At 34.7% G+C, this 17,877-nt stretch overlaps 1 protein-coding gene across 1 annotated transcript in view; it reads left to right on the top strand.

The window, feature by feature from the left end:
* CFAP47 (cilia and flagella associated protein 47) overlaps positions 1-17,877 on the top strand; it is a 479,971-nt gene that overhangs the window by 201,226 nt on the left and 260,868 nt on the right. The window contains exons 34-35 of the mRNA XM_043897451.1: positions 12,583-12,680; positions 13,211-13,327. Of these exons, the coding sequence (XP_043753386.1) occupies positions 12,583-12,680; positions 13,211-13,327 (215 nt within the window). The remainder of the gene's footprint in view (positions 1-12,582; positions 12,681-13,210; positions 13,328-17,877) is intronic.

Here is a 17,877-nt window from a genome sequence, read left to right as displayed (position 1 = left end):
TTTTATTTCTGTATCCCTCTCTTGTAATCACGTCTATTTTCTGTGTCCATGAGTTTGTTTTTGTTATTGTTGTTGTTGTTTTAGATTCTACATATAAGGGAGATCATAGGGTATTTGTCTTACTCTGTCTGACTTATTTTACTTATCATAATGTCCTCAAGGCCCATCTGTGTTGTGACAAATGGAAAGCTTTCTCTCTCTTTTTTTTTAGTGGCTGAATAACATTCCATTGTACGTGTATATGTGTGTGTGTATGCCACAGTTTCTTTATTCATTTATCCATTAATGGACATCTAGGTTGTTTCCATGTTTTGGATATGATAAATAATGCTGCAATGAACAGAGGAGTGCATATATCTTTTTAAAGTAGTGTTTTCATTTTTTTAGATAAAAATACCCAGAAGTGAACTTGCTGGACTATATGATAGTTCTATTTTTAGCTTTTTTTGAGGGCCCTCTCTATGTTTTACATAGAGGTTGCATCAATGTACATTCCTACTAACAGTGCACTATTATTCCCTTTTCTCTACATTCTCACCAACACTTATTTCCTGCCTCTTTGATAGTAGCCATTCTAACAGGTGTGAGGACATATCTCACTGTAATTTTGATTTACATTTCCCTGATGGTTAGTGATGGTGAACACATGTACCTGTTGGCCATCTGTATGCCTTCTTTGGAAAAATATCTATTTAGGTCTTCTACCCATTTTTCAGTGGAATCATTTGTTTTTTGCCAATGACTTGTATGGATTTTTTTAAAATATATATATTTTGGATATAAGCCCCTTATCAGATATATGATTTGCAATTATTTTCTCCCATTCAGTAGGTTGTCTTTTCATTTTGTTGATGATTTCCTTTGCTGCACTCTCCCATTAGAATTTCTTTGCCGTGATGAAATGGAGAGGGACAAGACAAGTAAGGGAATCTTCCTCTTGCTACAGGAAGGCATGCTGGAGAGTAGTGAGTAGTAAAGTTGGAATCGGATGACCTAGAGCCCCAGCCACCTGATAGGCTATGAATATCAGAACAGTGTTTTAGGACTTCATTCTTTTCGCCTTGGAGAGTCACGCGAGATGGCTGAGCTGGTGACTCCTGTGATAAAATAGGCATCTGGTCTGGCAGCAGCAGCTCCATGGATTGAAGTGCACCATAGTCACATGCTTTTGACCAGCACGCCTGAATTCAACACCGAGGGAACACTGAGATATCTTAACCCTGGACTTGCTATGAACTTGTCCAAGAGTACATGGTACCAGGCAGTCAGTTGGAGTTTCGAAAAGTTCATTCTCTAATTACACATGGTTTCTGGGAGCCACTATTTTTAAAAAGGAATAAAAAAAGTGCCCATTCTGTGTTTGAAAATCCCTAACACATGAGGATTTGTTCTAAGTGTTGTGAAAGTCAAAAAGCATTTTTTCAAGTGATAGGTGGACACCTGTCTCATGTATATCAGGGTCCTTTTTAGTGCTTGCCAGGAGGTAGTAAATTTGCTTTTATACACTCATCCTTCTGCCTTCTGTTCCCAGTAATGCTTTGTATTATATGTTCTTAAGCCCTTTTATCATTAACACTTTAGTTCAGGTTCTTTCACGGATAAGCCGTATTTTACACCTTAACGATAGTATCTTCTTTAGTAGATCATGCCTATGATCAAGTATCCCCTAAGTCATCCCTTTGGACCCTTTGCTTCAACTGCTACGTTTGATTGCTAATGGGAATTTTATTATCCTGTAATCACCTGGTGATTTTGAGAGCAGCAATGGACCATTTTGTAGCATAAAGTGTAATTTCTAACAGGACTAAGTACTTTCATTTTGCTACACTTTCAACAAAATCCACAAATTGGAGCATTTTGAATTGTCTGTTCAAAGGAGCTTTGTTCTACAGAATGATGTCTTATTATTTAAGCCATGCTTATTTCAACATTTTTTTGATGAAGTAACAATTGTGGTTCCTATGAATGAAAAATACAGTTTTTTATTCTATTTACTTTAGTGGAACAGAGTTATAAGTATGTTTGGCAATAATTATATTTTATGTACTATCTAAAGGTGCCCCTGATCTCTTTATTTTGTACTAGTTTAAGTAAACAATGCGTGCATATATGCTAAGTTGCTTCAGTTGTGTCCAACTCTGTGCGACCCTTTGGACTGTAGCCCACAAGGCTCCTCTGCCAATGGGATTTTTCCAGACAAGAAAACTGGAGTGAGTTGCCATTTCCTACTCCAGGAGATCTTCCCAACCCAGGGGTTGAACCCATATCTCTTATGTATCCTGCATTGGCAGGCAGGTTCTTTACCACTAGCACCACCTGGGAAGCCCAAAGTAAACAATATTCAGTACATATTTGAGAGATTGTATTGGTCTTATAATAATGCTCCCTATTCTTAAAACTAATGTGGTGTTGAGATCTTAAATTTGTATGTATTGATTGTTTCAAATGTGCCGAGTGTTCAACTTCATTAAACCAGAAAACAGTTATTCTTTACAAAGAAGTTTACATTTTCCCCAGACATTTCAAATTAGCCCTTTAATATTTAGCATTAAATATTTATCATCAATATTGCTAGAATGCACACAGACAATAGAAATGGTATCATATGACATTTTAATGTTTTATCTTGGATGCTTTATTTTGGGAATGTGACAGTATATATAAGTCATGATTAGTGTAAAGCTCAGCAGGAAATTCAGAGAAATATCAAGCAGATAAACAGATGTGAGAACAAATAGTTAAACCATTTCCAATGGATTAACAGTGTGATTCAATACATCAGTACAGACTAAGACAATAACCATGTGTCTAGGAAAATGGAGGGTGTAAAAATTGCCCAATACCTAGACCACATTCTTCCTCTTTTTTTCATATTCATACCTACTCAGGGTGGTTGCCTTTCAGTCAGAGACCACTAGTTGAACAAATTCCTTTTAATGCTCATTGCAACCAGGGAGACCACACATTATGGAGAATCACGGGCTGTCTCACGGTGAAGAATATTATGAAAGACATTGCAGGATTTGTGCATTAGCTAGGTAAACTGGAAAAGGTTCGAGGGATGCATATGTGCTCAGTTGCTCAGTCATGTCTGACTCTGCAACCCCATGGACTGTTGGCCATCATGCTCCTCTGTCCATGGAATTTTCCAGGCAAGAATACTGGAGTGGGTTGCCATTTTGTTCCTAAGGGGATCTTCCTGACCCAGGGATTGAACCTGCGTGGCCTGTATCTCCTGCACTGGCAGGTATATTCTTTACTACTGCACCACCTGGAAAGCCAAAATGTGTCTCTTTGGAATATTATTTTATTTTATTTTTGAATATTATTTTAAAAGAGTTATCCATTTGTGAGAAACATTTACCTTTGTAAGGGAAATCGGCATTTGTAAGATTGTCTCCATTTCTGTACCAGGAGGAGGAAGGTGACCAAATCTCTGGAAACTTATCAGTGGAAAAGACTTGATGTTCAGTCACTCAATCATGTCCGACTCTTTGCAACCCCATGGATTGCAGCATGCCAGGTTTCCCTGTCCTTCACTGTTTCCCTGAATTTGCTCAAACTCACCTCTATTGAATTGGTGATGCCATCCAACCATCTCATCCTCTGTCGCCCCCTTGTCCTCCTGCCCTCAGTTTTTCCCAGCATCAGAGTCTTTTCCAGTGAGTGGGCTCTTCACATCAGGTGGCCAAAGTATTAGAGCTTCAGCTTTAGCATCAGTCCTTCCAGTGAATATTCAGGATTGATTTCCTTTAGGATTGACTGGTTTGATCTCCTTGCAGTCCAAGGGACTCTCAAGAGTCTTCTCCAACACCACAGTTCAAAAGCATCAATTCTTTGGCACTCAGCCTTCTTTATGGTCCAACTCTCACATCTGTACATGACTACTGGGAAAACCATAGCTCTGCATTAAAACCTTACCCTTGTTTACTGTGGTTTTCCATGTCACCTCCCATAACACTCTCTCGCCATCCTCTTTTGTCTTTAGCTGAGGATGCTATTTAAGATGAGGGCTTCAGCCATTTTGGTGAGTTTTTTGGGGGGTTTTTCCCATGTATATATGTAATTTAACTTTTGTTTGATTTTCTGCTACTAATCTGTCATGTCAAATTAATTCTTAACTGAGTCAGAATAATCTATAAGAATAGACAGAAATTTCTACCTCTCCAACAAAGGAAACAGGAATTTGCTTTGACTGTATGTTTTCAGGGACAGTGGAAATCTTATGAATGAGTTACAGTAAATCTCATCCAATTGAAGAAGACTACAGTGAGGGTAATTCTTTAATTGGTAAAGAAGCAGTGTTTGCTCATATTAACCAGGAGAGGGGGATATTGATGTTTCATGGTTTACACCATGAGCTTGTTTTTGTTTTAGGCTTAGGCAGGATTGGAGAAGGAAATGGCAACCCACTCCAGTATTCTTGCCTGGAAAATCCCATGGACCAAGAAGCCTGGTGGGCTACAGTCCATGAGGTCGCAAAGAGTCAGACACGACTGAGCGACTTCACTAGGCAGGATTATGAAATGCTCTTGTTTTGTCTCACTTCATCACAGAAGCAGAGTGACCTTGTATGTCAGTGGTGTTAGGTTGTGTCCAATAAGAGGATAACATGACCCAGCTGTGAGTGTCAGCTCTACTCCTACCAGTATCAAAGCCCAGCTGATACTGGGCAAGGTCTCACATTTCAGGGGCTGTTTTTCATCAAAATCACCAAATAAAATAGATTAAGAACTATGCTTGAAACATGATTTCATTTGAAATGAACCATTAGGAGTTGTAAGAAATGATAAATTATTGCAATAACTGCTACTAATATTTTGTGATATTGTGAATTATAGTAAGAATTATGTTTGGTCTTCCTGCTGGTTTCTAGCACAGAGCTTCTAAAATGCTTGGAATTTCCTAAGGGGAGGAACACAGAAGGGTATCTTTTGTTATGTTAGTGAAGTAACTTCTGGAATGCCCCCTAGATCACCTAAGGGTGGTGCTGGTTGCTTGGGGAGCCAGCCTTGTGATTGGAGGGTTGGAACCTTCAGCCCCACCCCCTGCCTTCTAGGAAGGGGAGAGGACCTGGAGATTGAATTGATCACCAGAGGCTAAGGATTTAATTAAGCATGCCTATGTAATGAAGCCACCATAAAAACTCAAAAGGACAGGGTTCAGAAAGTTTCTGGGTTTCTGCATTGAGAGATGGAGAAAGTAGTGCACTTGGAGAGGGCATGGAAACTATCCCTCTTCCCACTTACCTTGCCCTGTGCATCTCTTCCATCTGGATGTTCATACATATTCCTTATCATATCCTTTTGTAATAAACTGATAAACATGAGTAAATGTTTCCCTGATATCTGTGGTTGCTCTAGCTAATACATTGAATCCGAAGGGGGAAAGAGTCATGGGAACCTCTGATTTATAGCTAGTTGATTAGAAGTACCGGTAGCAACCTGGACATGTGACTGGCATCTGAAGTGAAGGGCAGCCCTGTGAGTCTGAGCATTTTATCCATCTCTGAATAGATAGTGTAGGAATTGAGTTGAATTATAGAACACCCAGCTGGACTCCTGAGCATTGCTTGGTGGTGTGGGAACCCTCCTCCCCAACACACATACACATTCATGTTGGAATTGATCTCAGAACCATGTTACAGTTGTAAATAGTGAAAGCATATATTTTAAAGAGCAGTACTTAACAAGCATCCACCAGGGAAGCCCCAAGAATACTGGAGTGGGTTGCCATTCCCTTCTCCAGGGGATCTTCCTGACCCAGGGATCAAACCTGGGTCTCCTGCATTGCAGGCAGATTCTTTACCATCTGAGCCACCAGGGAAGCCCTCCCTAACATTTACTTAGTTTAAATAATCAATATTAAAATGTATCTGCTAATAATTTACAGCTTAACTCTTTATTGTGGTGGTAGAAACTGTAATCCTGTAATTGAGTACTGACTTGACTGACTCAGTATTGAGTCAGTATAGTATCGACTGAGGTCTTAAATGTCAAGAACCATGAAATTAGTGTCAAGTCCCTTGAATATGTAAAAGGACTGATAAATGACAGCATAGAGATAGAATTTTTTTTCTTTCTGGAGAAAGGAGTGTTGTTAGTCTTGAATTTGTTGACTTCAGTGACTGTTCTCTAACTTATTACATATATATATTATAATTTCTTTATTCCTTAGCTGAATGATAGACATATGAATTATTTCCATTTTTGGCTATTATGAATAAAGCCTCCATGGACATTCATATACTAGTCTTTTATAGACATATGTTTCCATTTCTCTGAAGTAAATATCAGAATTGGAGTTTCTGAATCATATATTAAGCACATTTTTAATAATTTATTGAGATATAATTCTAATACCATAAAATTCATCCATTTACAGTGTATGATTCAACAGTTTTCAGTATGTTTATAGATATGTGCAATTGTTGTCACAATCTAATTATAGAACATCTTCATCATCCCCCAGTGCATATGGAATGTTCCTATTAGCAGTCACTTCTCACTCCCCCAGCACCAGGAAAATACCAGGCTACCTCTTATCTCTATGGATTTACCTTTTCTGGATATTCCCTATAGATGAAATCATATGACAAATATCTTTGAAGTTGATTTTTTTTTTAACTTACTCCAGGTTCAGACATTTACAGATAATATTCCTATACCACATTTTGTTTATCCAATTTTCATTTGATGACTAGTTGGATTATCTCCATTTTGGGGGCAGTTATTAATAATGCTGCCGTGAACATTCATGGAAAGATTTTTATAGACATACATTTTTATTTTACTTGAGTATGACATAGGAGTGGAATCTCTGGATGATATGATAACTGAGTGTTTGCCATTTGAGAAATTTCTAAAGTGCTGGTACCATGTTACTTTCCCACTATCCATATGTGAAGGCTATAGTTTGTACACATCCTCATCAGTACTTGTGACTGTCTTTTGGACTATCGTCATTAGGTGTGTGTGAAGTGGTATTTTATTTAGGGTGTGAATTGCATTTCTTAGTGATTAATGGTGTTGTGAAGTCAGTATTTTCAATTTGTAATCTTTTTTCTTTAACTTTTTATTTTACTTTAATATGTGATAAGATCCTCTTACCCCTAGCCCCACAACTATGTTCTACTAAAATTAGATTGTTTATTTGCTTGCTAGCTTTCCAGTATTGACATTGTAATAATAAAATTTGGAAAGAATAATATAGAGAAAAAAATTAAGGAAAACACTTGATAAAACATGTGACAAAAATAAATATTCAGTGATTAATATTAATATTAAAATATCTTTAAAGAATCAGGAGTATTCATAATTGTATAGCATAATAGCAGACTCAGAACAATGAGAGTATAAAATAGAATTTAATATAGATATGACATTCCAAAATCTATAATAAATACATTAATTCATTTGGTAAATAGTGCTGGATCAATTGGCTGACGTTTTATAATTAAGGTAAAGTTAACTTTGTACTATATGCTATATAACATAAATAAATTCCAAATGTATTAAAAGGTATTAAGTATAAAATCAAAGATTATAAAGTAACTTGAAAAAAATTTATCCAAGTTTGGTATAATCATTTTTTAAAACTGTAACAAGAACAGAAGCATCTAAAAATATTATTTGTTTAGCACATATTTAATAAACACAAACTTATATGCCCAGGACTGTTATGAGGATTAAAGATGCAACAGAGAACAAAAAAGCCCAAATTCCTTCTAACATGTAAGTTATATTCTAGTAAAAAGAAGTCAACTGCCTGGGCCTTGAAAATAAATCTAGTCTCTTAGATGGCAGGTGAGAATTTTTTGTCACTCCCAACATCTTCACAAGTTGATTAATTAATTAATTAAAACCCTATTGTCTTTGTGGTTGGAGCTCTTTGTGGTTGGTGCTCACTGAACTAAAAAATAGTTTAAGAAATAGAATCATAAGCATTTTTTCAAAATGCTCTAAAAAATTTCACAATTATTCATCTCTTTGAAGGAAGGGGGATTCAAGACTATTTATAAAACAGCTAGTAAGGGATTTTCAGCCTTGTGGAAGGAAAACATGTTTAAAATAGGACAAAATGAAAAATTCAGCTGTCATCTTCTCTTCAATGTAGTGAACCACAGTTCTAATTGAATATTTGACAAAACCATGATTAATAATAATAATAGCCACCATTTGTGGTATGCCAATTAAAGGCCTACATTTATTTGTTCATTTAAACTTCAAAGCAAACATCTTGATCGGGTCACTCTTACTACTATTATTAAAAAACAAAGCAGAGGGATTAGCATGTTTTCCTAGAAGAGGGTGTGGTTGGGATTTGAATCTAAGTAGTTTGACTCCAAGACTCAAGTTAAGTAGCATTGGGTAATGCTGTGTCTTCAAAATATTAATTCTTCAGTAACTTAGATCTGTGTAGTTCTTGCTAATTCTTTTCAGCTATTCAGAGAGAGATCTTGTTTTCTTTTTCATCCACAGTAGTGGATTTTCAAATCTGGATACCCATTGGAATCACCTAGGGAACTGAAAATAAAATAAACTTTAAAAAAACCTGATGTTCCCACCTCTGGCCAGTTGACTTGGAATTTTTGGATTGTTGCCTGCGCATGTGTAGCTTTGCAAAACTCTTAAAGTGGTTCTATTGCACAGCAAAGGTTAAAAACTCTAATGTGTACAAATACAGAAACAGGAAATAAGATTAAATAATACAGAAGTGCCATATAAAATACTTGTCCACCACAAGAAATAATATTTCCCAATATATAGCTCCACTTTAAAAGAAGAAATTTATGAATGAGTTCTGAGGTTTCTCAGTTTTGTTTGGTTGCTACCTGTTTTTATTTTACATAAAATTAATAGTCATTGCTCTGACAAGAGAGATCATTATCACTCTCGTTTCCTCTCACCTTCCTGCCTTAGTATCATCATTGTGTTAGACTTATTATGCCTACATAGTCAGTGCTTATAACACTCATATCCATTCTGTCAGTGTTAGACTGTGTGTCATTTTAACTGGGTTCTCCATTTTTAATTATTTTTGACTCAGCTGTTGGGTGGTTGGATTTCATAAGTATTGTGTTTTTTCTAATTATCATTTCAGGGACTCTGATCTCTGAGTTCTTTTGTAAACATTTTCCTTTTCTTTACATATGGATTGCATCTTGACTGAAAATGAAACATGGGAATCACTGTGTTTCTCTGAACTCTAAATTGTGTTATGCCAGCAAAATAGCTTTGGAAAAACTAAGATCAGCTTGCAACTCCTCCCCTATAAGTGAATTGCTTTCTTTGGCTTTAAATTTTTTTTATATTCTCAAAGTGAGTGAGATATTCAAGAGTGTGAAACCTGTTCTACAGCATTGCCTTGGTAAATTTGGCATATGATGTATTTTTTGTACTCTTTTTGCAGTGTAAGCTATTGGTTGAAACTGAGACATGAAGTGACTTTTTCTAGCCTTCTATTAGCATAGAGAATCTTACATTATGCCTGATCTTTTTCATATTTAGTCTTAGAGTATATTCCACATTTCTTCATTAACTGTGATATTTACTGTAGGATTATTTTTCCGATTGTGCTCTGGAATTTACATTCTCTCCTTAGTTTTATAGAATTTTTCTGATGAATACTGCAGAACTATTTAGATATGTAGATAGATAAATATATATCTGTGTATTTTAATATGGTAAGTTAAACTGATCGTTAACTGTAAACTACACTTGCAGTCCTGGCTCAAATTCAATTTTGCCATGATAGCTAATATTTTTTAATACCTTTTTAGAATTAGCTTACTAATATTTTAATTTTTGCTTCAGTTTGCATGAGTGATAATTTGTAAATATTTTCTGTACATTTTAGGATTTTTTTGTTATAATTTTATGCAAATCTCAGTGATTGCTTGAGAAGTCCCACTTTTTTAAGAGTTTCTATATTAGTGAAATTGCTTAGTTCCTAAATTTTGCATAATTTACTGGTAAAACCATGTAGGCCTATTAATTCTAAAAGAAATGATTAAAGAACTTGTAATAAGATTATTTTTATTTTCTATCTTCCACTGAGTGAGATTTTATAACTCATTTAATGAAATTAATACCATCTAAAATTTTTAAATATATTAACATTATTATTTGTGTCTTTTCCCTTATATGTAGCTGCTATAATTACTTTTTCTTACAGTTGATATTGTTTTCTTAGGCCTTCTTTTATTTTTAATCAATCTTCTCCATAGTAAAGAGCCTTCACTTTCTTTCTAGTTTAATGATGCACTTATATGGAGGTTCTCCCAAGTATTGTATATTTATTATCTCAACCTCAAGTTTCTGGTCTGATAATTATTATATGCAACTGATCTTATAATTAGTGAATATCATATTGTTGAGAGGTCAAAATGATCTATAGATTCAAGGTAACCCCAGTGAAAAATCCTGGCACACTTTTTTTTTGGTAGATTATCAATAAGTTGACTCTAAAATGCCCATATGAATTTTGGGAGTGATAAGACTTTTCTGTATGGAATGTGGTGGTGAATACATGATAATGTATCTTTCAAAATCCTAAGAGTCTGTCAAAATCCACAAAGAGTGAATGTGTATGTGTGTGTGTGTGTGTATACATATATATATATATATTTTTTTTTAATCAACCAAGAGATAAATTAGTAATCCAGGATGGAATGCAGACTGTGAGAAATGAATCTAACTGCCTTACAGATGTTTGACAACCTCACCAAATGTAATGGAGGAGAAAGGAGCTGACTTTACCCGTACCATGATTGCATAGTGTAGAATTAAAAGACCAATAGACCTATACATATGCATGTAACTCTGGTTTCTTACAGGGGACAGGTTTGCAATTCTGAAAGTACTTTTTTTCTGTTTACTGTGGCTGAACAAATAAGTGAATTTCTTTTAAATAGTGAGAGATGGGTTTTTCACTGTTGAAAAAAGAAGTTAGAAATAAGCAAAGGGGGATGGTCATAATGAATCCTGTGGTGCTGCATTGTAGTTGCTGGAATTGGAAGTAACAATATAATGCTTAGGTTCTGTTCATTAACTTCTAGTTAGGAGATTTTTAATTAGTTGTTTTCCTCTTGTGAGTGTAATCTTGCATGATAAGATGTTAAGCTCTCTCAGGGAAATTTCTATCCCTTCTCTGATAAGAAGGGGATGTTTAGAGGACACAGTCTATATCCATTGCCAACTGACTGTTTCATTATAAGCTAATAAATTGTATTTTTCAGATTAATTAGAATTGTTGTTTTGAGTTTGTAGAAAAATGAATTTTGGCTACAAAAGTGAGACCCTTTGCTTTTGTTAAAAGCTGTGAGTGGTAGATAGAAATGGAGAAGTACAGTTAGGTTATAATTACTCAGCCAACTAGAGAAGTACATTTACAAATAATTACTTTGGTTGTGTCACATCTTATATCAGACATACAACTATTTATAGCTTTCTTTCAGGAAAAAAAATCATTTGAAAAATATAGTGCAAAATATTGTTTGCTGTATGTTAGTTGAAAATTCCTGGTGACCTTTGTTTGCTAGACTGATTTTGTAGTAATATGCTGTAGAAATCCTAAAGAGATATTCAGTGTTGTATCATCTCAGATGAGAAAGTACTGGGCACTGTTTCTGTGAAGTATCCAGGACATATGTGGTTCCAGAGAAAACTAAGTCTTTCAGTTTCAGATGTAAAACAGTCCTACTTTGTGAAGTTATATACATGTAATGAACATATCCCATCATGGTTTATTCTTCACAGAAAATGAGAATCAAGGGATTAGAGGAGATTTATGAAGATCACCAGGTTTTCCCCTAGTTTTCAGTTAATAAATCATCTCAAACCATTAAGAGATGGTTCTACTAGGCCGTTTTGGAAACATTTTGCAAAAGGAAATGTCACATTCATCATGTCAGTAATTTCTGATGTTTAAATCACCTTTCATTCCTCCCTAGTTTAGGGCAGGTTGGTTTGTTGTTGCTTGTTTTTTCTTACTAAATATCCAGATACTTTCACTTTTTTTCCCTTATGTCAGCGTAGTAGTCATCTCTGTAACTGAAAATTCCTTTTATTATTCCTCCATCTTGTATTATCTTTTATAGATTATTTCTAGTTTCTTCAAGCCATAAATTCCAAAACCCTTTCACATACTTACCCTGCATGTGGAGGAATTTCTGCAATAGTCAAACGGGCACTAAAACTTTAGAGTTACTGGAAACCTCATGCCTTCTGAGCCTCTTTACCCAAGTTGATGATCAAACATTTGAACTGCACAGTACTCAACAGAATGAGTAATTTTGAAATGTCAGATTTTTCTTCCATTACTTCATGGTAGTACATTATTCAAAGTGATTCCAGTGGAAATAAAGGACAGTCTACAGTTGCCTGTAATACCTTATCGATAAATTTCATATTACTAAGCTTCTAAGGTTTAGTTTTGTTTTTTTCTTTTTCCAAAATATGATGCTTTTTCTTTTCTAAGCAAAGGCAGATTTTTCTTTGACTCTTGCTCAAATTTCCATAAGAGGTATTTTTTAAAAAGTAAAACTGTCATTATATTTACTCTGTCTCTTTTTTGGAACAGGTGTTATTCCCCCTGAGAAATGGATAGTAAATTTTGACGAAGACCTTTTAGATGGCCTTGTTTTTGCAACAGTGTTGGGAGCCTATTGCCCATTTTTGGTAAGAGTCCTTTTTATGCAGAGTGGTCTTCTTTTATTTAAATAACTTAGAAATTAAAATTTGAAATATTTTCTGCAAACTGATTCTGTTAAATGTTTTAATTTTAAATCATACAATACTTTGGCCACCTAATGCAAAGAACTAACTCATTTGAAAAGACCCTGGTGCTGGGAAAGATTGAAGGTGGGAGGAGAAGGGGACAACAGAGGATGAAATGGTTGGATGGCATCACCGACTCAATGGACATGAGTTTGAGTAAACTCCGGGAGTTGGTGATGGACAGCGAAGCCTGGCGTGCTGCAGTCCGTGGGGTCACAAAGAGTTGGACACAACTGAGCGACTGAACTGAACTGAACTGAACCTACATCTGAATGGCTAGCATTCCCTTTTTATTTATTCATTTATTTTTATTATAATAATCTACTGATAAATGTTAGTATTGAAATGATTGTTTACTGAACTACAGAGAACAATTAAAAAGCAGTTATTTTTATTCTATTAATAAAAGATTTGATTGTTACCTTTTCCAGATTGAGTCTCATTTCATAAACATGTACACACAACCAAAAAGTTCTGAACAGTATCTGCACAATTGCTTGATAGTTGTGAATGTTCTTCGTGAAATTGGCTTTGACATGGACATACAGGTGGGTGCCTTAAAATCACATATTCTATAAATATTTTATTAATTCCTTATTTTTTCCAACTTTTTAAGGTATAATTGGCAAATAAAACTTGTGTATACTTAGCTTGTACAATGTGATTTTTTAGGTTGTACAGGGTGATAATTTAATATATGTTTACAATGTGAAATGATTATCATGATCAAGTGAATTAACACATCAATATCAACCACCTCACATGTGTTGTGTGCTAAATTTCTTCAGTCGTGTCCAACTCTTTGCAACCCTGTAGACTGTAGCCCACCAGACTGTTTTTTTTGTGAGGAGAATGCTTAAGATCTACTCTCTTAGCAAATTTCAAGTACACAGTCCAATGGATCACTAACTATAATGACCATACTTTACAGTACATCCCCAGAACTCAGTCATCCTATAAATAATCATTTGTTTGACTAGCATCTCCCCATTTCCCCTATCTCAATCCCCTGGCTACTACCATCTAACTCTCTGGTTCTTTGAGTATGCCTTTTTTAATTCCACATATAGTTGAAATCATACAATATTTATCTTTCTGTGTCTGGCTTGCTTCAGGTATCATAATGTCCTCCAGGTTCATTCATATTGTCACAAGTGGCAGGATTTCCTTCTTTTTTATGATTAAATACTATTCCATTGTAAGAATATACCACACTTTCTTTATCCATTCATCCATCGACAGATACTTATGTTGATCCTATTTTTTGGCTTTTGTGAATAATAGTGCAGTTGAATGTAGAATTAGAGATAGCTGTGATGTAACTGATTTTATTTCCTTTGGATATATACCCAGAATTGGGATTGCCAGACCACATAGTAGTTATATTTTTAATTTTTGGGGGGGAACCAACATACTATTTTCCGTAGTGGCTGCACCAGTTCACGTTCCCTCCAACAGTGTGCATATGATCCGTTTTCTCCACACCCTTACCAACCTTTGACATCTCTTGTCTTTTCAATAATAGCCATTCTAACAGGTGTGAGGTGATGTCTCCTTGTGATTTTGATTTACATTTCCCTAGTGGTTAGTGATGTTAAACAGGTTTTTACATACCTGTTGACCATTTTACATCTTCTTTGGAAAAATGTTAATTGACTCCTTTATAATATTCCTTTGTTCATATATTTTAAATCTAAATTGAAACAGTCTTTTCATGGGATATTGCTAAAATGTGAAAATTGAACTATGACTTCATAGAAATCTACTGGCTATTTTTTAACGGGTATAATTATGTACATCTGACTGCATAAGTAAGTAGTTCTAGTTTTCAAGTCACAGCAGTGCTTTCTTAATATTATCTGAGCCCTAAGAATTAAAGAACAGATTATTTGAATATGAATATAGATGTTATATTATTTTCCTATTTAGTAGCAAAAGGAAGAATTTTCACCTTAGTCTTAAAATAAATATTAATGTAGAAGTCACAGTGTCAATGTAGCCTTTTATTATGTTTAGACCTCCAAGTTACAATTCCATCTGGCCTTTTTCATTGTTCTCTATAGCGACAATAAAAAACATTATCTGCTTATCATTTTCTGAGCCCTTTGTTACTTCAGAGTAATGAAGCAGTATAATAAATGATTCGTGACTTCTAAGAATATACAAACTCATTGAATTGTCAAGATATATGCAAGTTCAATCATAAATGACATTCCACTAATTTAATTGACAATATAGGAAAATAATAGAATGAGAATTCAGATAAAAGAAGAGATCAGTGTGATCCAGATTAATCCACCAAAGACTGTGAAGAAGGCAAGACTTATTTTGGGTCTTGAGTGGATTTGGGTTGGTAGTGGTAAGAGAGAAAGGTGTTTATTCAGAGGCATAAGCAGACTATAAAATGTAGACAAATGACAGACATTAAGGAAATTATGTGAATAGTCTGACTTAGTTGAAGTTTGGGATTGAAAAAATAGATATAGGCATATATTGGGATCTTGGATATCAGCATAACAATTTAGGAGTTTACTATGTTGGTGTCATGGGAATAAATGTGATTACTCTTACAATGGTGAGGATGAACTGAAAGGAAAGGAACTGGAGACAGAGAACACAGAACCAAAAAAATGCCATTTAACTTGGTCAAGTAGAAAAATATTTTCTCTACTCAGTTCATTTTAATGGGGGCTTAAAATAATAAACTGATAGAGGAGACATTGTGAGGTTTGCCAGACCTGGTGACCAGCCACAAAAGGACCATTACAACAAACTCTGAGTTTTCCATTCTATGACTCAGAGAGATTGATGATACCAGTGCCCACACATGGCTTGGTACAAAGTGCTTCCTTGCACCTGCCAGAGAAATGATGCTTCATAATGGCTTGCTTTTTCCCTGTATTAAAGTCATTTACATGTTAAAATCCCTTTGTACCAGGTCTGACATTTACCTTTTATATTGGTAGAGCTATAAGGAGATACTGTAATCAGGCATATTGGTCAGAGAGTTCTTTTATAAGACTTTTAAGGATAAACTCTAATTAAATGCTTTAGTGTGAAAAAATAAAAATATTATAGTTCCTGTCAGTTTGACTGACTGAATCTCCTCCATAAAATATGCTGGATAGACCCTGAAAGTGATAGAGGTGTGGTAAAACCACACTCTTGCCTTCAGATATGTTAATGACTAATAGTGAATTGTATATGAAAAGATCCAGTACAAAGCAGCCAGTACATGCCAGGAAGACATAGAAACTGTGTACTGTGGGAATCAAAGGGGAGAGAAATCATTCTGAAAAGGGAACCAGCAAGAGTTGCATGGGGCATGTGGTGTTTAAGGTGACCTTTGATAATTTGATAAGGGTTTACAGGAAACTTAAAATATCTTTGTTTAGAAAATATAACTCATCTTGCATTGTGATTCTCTCCTTTGCTTTTTGACTTCCTCAGATAAATTGACTCAAACTGTTTATTTTATTGTGTAGCAAAAAATAGATCCTAAGATTTGAGTATCTACTACATAAAAATGTAGAGACGATGTCTAAGATTTGATGAATGGGGAAATTAGCAATTAACTTAGCTGGTAATTACCAAGATTTTACCAGTCAGTTCCAATTTCCTAACTTTTTATCAACCCAAATTTACCTACTGCATCAAATGTCAAAGTTCAAAAAAAATCACCCTTAAATTAACTTAACCATAGTGAATTAATACTAATGATTAGCACTGGTCCACATATGGATACTGTGAAACTTACCACTGGACTTATTTATTAATGTTTGAGTTTCCTATTTATTTTGTCGTTGTTTCCAACTGTTGAGTCAGATCAATAAGTTTCTGTGCCAATGTTATATCGTGTGGAATCCTAGCATCTGGAATGTAACTGTTGTTATATATCCTCCCTTTTAAAGCAATGCTATTGTGCAATTTACTTGAACTCAGCATAAAATGTATTTTTATTCCCTCATGTAGAGACATGGAGATATTTAAATATAGATAGATAGGTATAGCTAATACTTAGATTCTACTACATATAAACTGAGTAATGATAGAAGCTAAGGGTGAATAGATATCTAACTTCTCTGAAAAATTTTGTTTCTTTATGTCAACTTGGATACTTTCAGTCTTATTAACAATTCATGAATAAAAGTATTTTAAAAATAAATTCTATATTTTATATAAGATGAATCAGGCAGTAAAATAATATAGGGATATTTATTCATTTAGTCAACAAAATTATCAAAGATTCATCTTTGCACAGTTCTTCTCAGCCTATTGGCTTTGTTTTAAGCATGTGCACTAATAACTACAAAGTTCCTACTGAAATTCTTACATAACACCATTATAGAGCTATTCTTGGGTCTGGTTGAATAGTACCACTTCTTGTGCTTCTCATTTTCCTTTAGGTAAACTTTCCCAGTGGTCCCACAGCATTCATCCCATTGCATATCATTGACCATAATTGCATCTCATGCTTATAGTTAAACCAGTGTTTGATAAAGGTAATGGAAGAGCCACAAAAATTGGGATTCTTGGTAAAGAAGGGAGGAAAATGCTGTTGGGAAAGCAGTCAGTAGTGTTCTCTGTCAGATTATGGTATGTCTTTGGGTACTACTAGTTTTGATTGGTATCTAGTTTGGAAGATGGAATATCTTGACGTCATAGCAAATTAAACCCACCATGAAGCTCCATCTTCTCTTCTTGTTACTGATGCAGACACTGAGACCTAGGGAAACCAATTGATTTGGTAAAGATCATGGTACTTTGTGGTAGCAGGATGTGAGTTTAGTTTACTAGATTTTTACTGCACCATTTTCCTCTATTATGGCATTAAAAAAAATTCCCTGTCTTTTGTTAGTTCAGTAGGAAAATATTATCAGGAGAAAAATGGATAAATAAAAGTAAAGTTCTTCTAGGTTAGAACTGTGTAGAGAAAGTAATGATTATATCTTTGAAATATGTTTCACATCAAAATCTTGTTTTAAACAAACATAACTTATTTTGACATTTGGCTTTTTAAGCCTAGAATTGACTAAAATGCAGTTTCTTTAGATTATTTTCATTGAACTTTATCATAAAGCTAAGAGTGATCTTTTCT

The sequence above is a fragment of the Cervus elaphus genome, chromosome X (genome assembly GCF_910594005.1).
Source record: "Cervus elaphus chromosome X, mCerEla1.1, whole genome shotgun sequence".
Classification (NCBI taxonomy): Eukaryota; Metazoa; Chordata; class Mammalia; order Artiodactyla; family Cervidae; genus Cervus; species Cervus elaphus.
This window is presented reverse-complemented; position numbering and strand designations above follow the sequence as displayed.